At 46.2% G+C, this 6855-nt stretch overlaps 2 protein-coding genes across 2 annotated transcripts in view; one reads left to right on the top strand and one right to left on the bottom strand.

The window, feature by feature from the left end:
• Window positions 1-686: 686 nt before the first annotated feature.
• On the bottom strand, window positions 687-1814 carry POLE3 (DNA polymerase epsilon 3, accessory subunit). The gene is made up of 4 exons (XM_007936693.1): window positions 1749-1814; window positions 1562-1647; window positions 1085-1203; window positions 687-859 (listed from the first exon to the last, which is right to left on the bottom strand). Exons 1-4 carry the CDS (start codon window positions 1812-1814, stop codon window positions 687-689), a joined length of 444 nt encoding a protein of 147 aa, XP_007934884.1.
• A 4527-nt stretch (window positions 1815-6341) lies between these two features.
• The window catches only part of CUNH9orf43 (chromosome unknown C9orf43 homolog), a 16327-nt gene continuing 15813 nt past the window's right edge, over window positions 6342-6855 (top strand). The window contains exons 1-2 of the mRNA XM_007936763.2: window positions 6342-6522; window positions 6627-6774. Coding sequence (XP_007934954.1) covers window positions 6372-6522; window positions 6627-6774 — 299 coding nt within the window. The 5' untranslated portion in view covers window positions 6342-6371. The remainder of the gene's footprint in view (window positions 6523-6626; window positions 6775-6855) is intronic.

The following is a 6855-nucleotide window of genomic DNA, read 5'->3' as shown; positions in this document are numbered from 1 at the left end:
ACGCTCGCCTGGATGATTACACTCTACAATGCTAATTTAAAAACGTGCATCCCCAGAGTGCAGCCATCTGAGCAAGCTGCTTACCTATATGCAACATAGAAGGCTTCTAAGACAAGTGAGCCTGTCAAAACTCCCTATCAAGTGAATTGACAAAATATTTCATTTTCTTCCCACAGCTTTTCAGTTGTCTCCTAAAGCTAGATCGTTCTCATCACTCTTGGTAAGCTAGTATTGCCAAATATCGTATAAGTAAATATAGGCTGATCATGATCAAAGCCCAAATTTTTCCTGAGCTTCTACTGACTGTGATTTGGAACACAGCAGGAGGGAATGAAGTTCTTACTTTTTAGGGGGTGGGAAGAAGGAGGAAATGGGGATTAAAAACTGCCTAACCATATACATAACTAAACAAGAGAGATCAAGTTAGCTAATTTAATTAGCGTCACAGAAGCTCTCTTGTCAAAAAGTCATAACCTTCAGACTGGTTAAGCAAGACAAGCTTTTGCTACTCAGTTGCTCTGAGTCTAGGAAGCACTGGTTCTGATGGTAATTCCAGCCAGTTTTTTTTTCCATCTCAGGCACTTTTGCCTCAGACTACACCACCCAGCATGAAAAAGCTTCACAGAATGTGTACCACGCTTCAAAGTGGTACCTTCTAAGGTGCAAGGTCTTCCCTCCCGTCCCATTCAATTGTCCACCTCTTCCTCCTCATTCTGTTCTTCTTCTTCTAGCCTTTCCTCATCTTCATCATTGTCGTCATCCCTGCTCTTGTCTTGTTCTTCAGAATCTGTTTTCTTGTCTTTGTCCTTCTTCTTTTGTTCTGAAGCTTCCTTCTTGCCTTTCTGCTCCCGTCTGTAAGCTGTAAGAAAGGAGGGGGGGGTGAGGAGGCAGGTTTGGAAGCATGAACCAGACTCCAGCAACGCATTCCATTCCACAGTTGGAAAAGCTGAGGTACAGAAGGAAAAATAACCTGCCCAGCATCACAAAACCGATCTGAGGTGGTGTCAACTGAACAGGTCCGAGTCCCACCCAGTACTGGCTGACGATCTTCTAAGTGGCTGAGGAAATACCGAAAGGTCCTTACCCTCCAGAGCCTCCTTCAGTGGAGTAATGAACCGCTGAAACTCCATCTCTTCCATGGCTGAGAGCACATCGCTGGCATTCAGTGTCTTGCGCTTCCCTTTCATTGCAAAGTTGTTGGCACTGAAGGAGAAAGAAAAGAAGAAAGGCCCTTCAGAGGCTGTGAGAGGCCCTCTGGATGCTTCGGAAGTGGGCAGGGAAGGCGCATCCCGAGTGGGATGGACAAGCCAACGATGTGGATGCATGAATTTTGTGTGTGTGTGTGTGTGTGTGAAATCCCTCCATTCCCTGCACAAAAGAACAAAGGCAAGGTTATTTTGCTGTTCTTTCAGGCCCCGTAAGAACCAGACGAGAACAACGAGCTTCGCCCACTGAGCTAGCAAGCACCCAGTCATTGCACTCTGTGGGCTCCAGGCCAGAACTCCGAGCCAGGGGTCTCTCAGCCTCCCTAATGGTTCGACCCTAGCTCGGCCCCGCTCACCAAGACGTGGCGTACAGCACGAAGACGCTGGCGGCGCGGGAGATGGCGCTCCGGGCCTCCTTGGAGATGTTGACGCCGTCCGGGAGCTGCGAAGAGAGCCGAGATGAGCCACGCTGACGACCCGTTACCGATTTCCCTCCTGCCCGCTCGTCCGCCCCAGGCCCACACGCTAGTCCGGCCCGCTCACCGCCTCCTTGATGATCCTGGTGATGACGGCGTTGGGCAGATTAAGGTCCTCCGGCCTCTCTGCCATTGCCGCTGCCGCGGCCTCCCCTTCAACTGGCTACAGCGTCCGGACTTCCCGCGTCGATGCCGTCTGACCCGCTGAGGCTTCCGTTCCGCTCCACACGGCCCACACTGTGTCCCACAGTGCTCTGCGCAGCATTGGCGCCTCACCCCAATCCCGCCTCCGCCTCAGGTCGCCTGTGCACCCACAGTTCCCACGCATCAAGGATTTTGGACATCCAGGGTTACTTTCAGTCCCCACAGTGCCCCGCGCGTCCGGCCCTGAAGTCATTTCTCTGCTTCATGCCACCAACACTTTCGTAGCTTTCTCATCACATTACATTTGGCTCATTGGGCCTTCCGTCCGTTTCCCATGGTGCTCCGCGCCGCTGCTTGGCAACGGCCGGGCCTGGAGGGTAGCGCTGTGGAAGAAGGAGTAAGCAGAGGCGGCTGGGGGGGGTGGGGCCTGTTGACGTAGCCGCGGCGCTAAGGGAAGCGTTTTCCTACCTCGGGTTGGACTCTGACTTGGGTTTTCGTATTCCCGTTTTTTACATTTCTCATTCCTGAAACGAAGCGGAGAATCTTTTCGTAACTCTACTGAAGCGGATGTTCATTCTTAGTTATTTCGTTCCTCCTAGCTTTGTAATGTTCATATTATTGATAACTAGTACCTAGAGTTTATTCATTGCAAAGTATGCCGGCACAGGACTAATAGGCGATAATTCATTGTAACTGTGCCTGCCGGCATTGAGATGGGTTTGGCTAGCGTCCGGGGCAGATGAAGACCGGAAGCAGCCGGATGTAGGAATAACGCAATTCATAGTCACATTGAAAGACAAGCCCTGTTAAAGTTGTATTTACTTTTTAGCTTGTTAGCTTGTTCACTCTACATCCTTCCCAGTCAAAAAACATTTCCACCGTTTTGTTAAGGTGTTTTAATTTGTATTATTTTCATATTAAACGAGTAGAAATTGCCTTTAACTTATTTTTTTCTTGAAACGTGTGGTGCTCTTAAGCCAACCTTTTTCCTTTTCCTTTTATTGGAAACATGGGTACGGAGAAATATTTCTCCACTTTGAGGGAAACAGCAAATGTGATGATAAACGGCAAACGGGATGGCTTCATTTAGAGGTTGTAGTGTCTGGAGCTCTGGTAGCATAGTAGACACTTGCCTGCTAACCAGACGGCTGGCGGTTCAAACCCACCAGCCACTCCTCGGAAGGAAGGTTGGGCAATCCTACTTTCGTAGTGATACTGCCTCGGAAACCCAAGGAGGGCTCACTATGAGTCGGGGCCGACTCGACGGCACATAACAACAACAGTGTCTGGTGGGGAACGTTTGAATAGGTACTGTTTAAGGATGTCAGAAGCTAATCAGCTGCAGCCAGGTGCTGTCGTGTTGGAATCGAGCCCCGTATTGGAAGATACATTGATTTTTAAGGGGATCCAGAAATCTGGACGTTATGGACAATCTCAGTGTTTAAATATTGGTCTCAAAATACAGGCCAAACAAAACAAGTCACAGACTAGGCGTAATCCCAGGGTAAAAGTTTGCTAACTCTTCTAAATTATAAGCACTTTAGAACAGGGACTTTGTCTTGTTCATTACTGTTCTCTGTGCTCAGAACAGTTCCCATCACATACTTGGTTTGTTATTGTTGTTATTTGCCATCGAGTGTGACCCGACTCATAGCGAACCCTCCTTGGGACATACTTGGTAGTCAATAAATATGTGTCAAATAAAAAACAGGTACTGCCTTTACAGACCTATTACGGCGGTCACGATTACCTACAGCTTCTTTAGAGATGACATTTGTTGAGCACCTATCATACATTGTTGTTAGGTGCCATGGAGTCAGTTTCGACTCCTAGCGACCTTGTGTCCAACAGAACAAGATACTACCCAGTCCTGTGCCGTCCTCACAGTTAATGTCTGAGCCCACTGTTGCGGCCACTGTGTCAGTCCATCTCACTGAGGGTCTTCCTCTTTTTCGCTGACCTTTTACCAAACATAATAACCTTCTCTAGTGGTTGGTCCTTCCTGTCAAGATGACCAAAGTACAGGAGGCCAAGTCTCACCATCCTTGCTTTTAAGGAGCATTCTGGCTATACTTCATCTGAGAAAGATTTGTTTGTTCTTCTGGTAGTCCATGGTATGTTTAATGTTCTTTGCTGACACCATAATTCACAGGCATCAATTCTTGGAGCTTCCTTATTCATTGTCCAGCTTTGACATGCATATAAGGCTATTGAAAATACCATGACTTGGGTCAGGCACACTTGAGTCTTCTAAGTAACGTCTTTGTTCTTTAACACTTTGAAGAGGTCTTTTGCAGATTTGCCTAATGCAATACATCATTTGATTCCTTGACTGCTGCTTCCAAGTAAAATGAAATCCTTGACAACTTTAATCTTTCCTGCATGATCATGATGTTGCTTATTGGTCCAGTTGTGAGGATTTTTGTTTTGTTTATGTTGAGGTGTAATCTATAGAAGGCTGTTGTAATGCAGAGCTGCCGTGTAATCTATAGAAGGCTGTTGTAATGCAGAGCTGCCGAGTCACCAGGACACGGAGTTGTTTCAGAGAAGCAGTTTATTACCACTCCTGGGCGAGGTTCTTGTGCCCTAACATCAAGGCCAGAGAAGTCGCACCCCCGGGCAGGGGGGATAGATTCTTACAGACACAGAGAGGACCTAATTGGGGACACTAAGGAAATGACAGGGTCCTCCAAGGAAATGACAAGGTCCAATTAGCTGTTAGCACGGGTCTGCACCTAATTAGCATGAGGGGGCTTCGCAGGAGGAAGTTTGTCATTGCATGGGACTTTCCAGCCTGGGTGGGTTCTGTCACTTCGGTTGTCTTATTAGGGCCTGACACCTGGAGGAAGCTGCCAACTGACATATTGGTGGCTTGGGTTTACTTCCGCCTAACAGCTGTTGTCTTTGATCATCACTAAGTGCTTCGAGTCATTTTCACAAGCAAGGTTGTACCATCTGCATATCGCAGGTTGTTAATGAGTCTTCCTCCAATCCTGATGCTGCATTCTTCATGCAGTCCAACTTCTTGGATTATTTGCTCAGCATGCAGATTGAATAAGTATGGTGAAATGATATAACCCTGACCCACATGTTTCCTGATTTTTAACCATGCAGTATTCCCTTGTTCTGTTTGAACGGTTGGTTACCTCTTGGTCTATGCACATGTTCCTCATGAGCCCAATTAAGTGCTATGGAATGCCCATTATCTGCCTATTATATATTACACATATAATGTGTAATTGGGAGCTCTGGTAGCATAGTGCCTAAGGCACTTGACTGCTAACCAGGAGGCTGGCGGTTCACACCCACCAGCCACTCCTTGGAAGTAAGATGGGGCAATCTACTTCTGTAGTGATACTGCCGTGGAAACCCAAGGAGGGATCGCTATGAGTCGGGTCCAACTCGACAGCACATAACAACAACAACAACATATATTACATATAAATACACATTTTCTCTTTGAATGCTTCTGCGATCCTCCTTAGGGATTATTTTCCCCTACTTTATAGGCGGAAACAGGCTCTGAAAGGTAAAGTCACTTGCTGAAGACCTCTAGCCAGTAAATGGGAATCCAATGGCCTTGGATGCAACTGTATCAAGGCTATTGCTTTACTGTTTGAACAAACCCATTTCTTCCTACTGGGTATGTTAGCTGACTGCAAGGGAATTGGGACATATTGAAAAATTAAGTCATGTCTTCCAAGGGGAAAGTGGTTGGTTGGTGTGTTTTTGAGCCATCTGAGGCACTCGTGTAATTCATTTAGTTGTAATTTGAAAAGTCTTTTTGGAAATGTGGCATCTTGTCTCTAATGATTATGAAAGGGGAAAGGGCAGGGTGCTAATGTATATTATGAACTATATGTCAGACACTCCACACCTGCTTCTATAAAGATTTTAAACAAAAGCAAAAACAAAACATACCCACTGCCATTGAGTTGATTCTGACTCATAGCGACCCTATAGGACAGAGTAGAACTGCCCTGTAGGGTTTCCAAGGCTGTAGATCTTTACGGAAGCGGACTGCCTTACTTTTCTTCCATGTAGGAGCAGGTGGGTTTGAACCACCTAACCACAATACCGTCATCAGATCTCTCTCTCTAAAGACTCTATAAAGACTCCAGCCTAGCAAATCTATGAGATGGTTCTGCTCTGTTACATGGATTGCTATGAGTCTTGAGTGAACTCGATGGCACCAAACAACAACATATGTCAGGCCTTTTAATATTAATTAATTAATTTTTGTAATAACCCCTTGAAATAAGCTTATCCTCATTTTACAGATGAGGAAACAGATTGTCCCAGGTCACTCACCTATTAAATAGTCAATTAGGAGACCTTCTGAAGTCAATCTGCTCCCAAACTCTTGCCATCCTGCCTCACACTGAGATGTTTTCAGACTTGTTTGTTACCAAATCCTTAATTATCCTGTGATCCCCAGAGTGAGATCTGGACTGCAGGGCTAACATAATGCTCTCTAATTTGTGATTGTTTCTCCAGAAGGCTAGGAAGCTGCAGGCTTGGCTTTTGTCCTGAACCATTTGTAGCTATGAACTTGCCAGATAAGAACCAGTGGGATGAAACCACGTGCAGCTCTGCTGTTTGTCAGCACCCCCAATGCTGGGCAGCTATTCGCAGGATTGAGAGGGGCCACCCTCGAATCCTGCGTTTACCTCACAAAACTCCCCTGGATACTGAAGGTGAATTCACCAGCCTCTTTCCTTCCTCACATGGTCCCTAAAGTATTTCTTTTGATCTCCTTCTCTAAGTGACACGTTGCATATTTTCTGGTGTCTTTTCTCAGATAAACTTCCAGTGCTCACCATTGTAAATATCTCAGATTCCTCCCTCCGGCCTAAGAGACGTGCTCAGCGTCTTCCTTCAGGATTTACCTTCACTAAGGCTCGCTCTTTGTCTCGAGGTTCAAAGTTTGACTCCAGATTTAAAGGCAGGTAAATTATCATTGAATCTTCTTTTAAGAGCTTGCTATCTCAGAATTCTGGGTTGTGACTTTCCTTTCTTTCCTGGAGAAG

Source organism: Orycteropus afer, unplaced genomic scaffold, assembly GCF_000298275.1.
Source record: "Orycteropus afer afer isolate SDZICR_OR568_19922 unplaced genomic scaffold, OryAfe1.0 scaffold00037, whole genome shotgun sequence".
Lineage (NCBI taxonomy): Eukaryota > Metazoa > Chordata > Mammalia > Tubulidentata > Orycteropodidae > Orycteropus > Orycteropus afer.
Note: the sequence above shows the minus strand (reverse complement) of the source record. Positions and strands in the feature narration are given on the sequence as shown.

Coding starts and splice junctions, on each gene's coding strand:
- POLE3 (XM_007936693.1), bottom strand. CDS start 1,814: ATGGCAGAGAGGCCGGAGGACCTTAATCTGCCCAACGCCGTCATCACC. Junction 1,648..1,748: donor CCAGGATCATCAAGGAGGCG/GTGAGCGGGCCG, acceptor CTCTCTTCGCAG/CTCCCGGACGGCGTCAACAT. Junction 1,204..1,561: donor GTGCTGTACGCCACGTCTTG/GTGAGCGGGGCC, acceptor TTTCTCCTTCAG/TGCCAACAACTTTGCAATGA.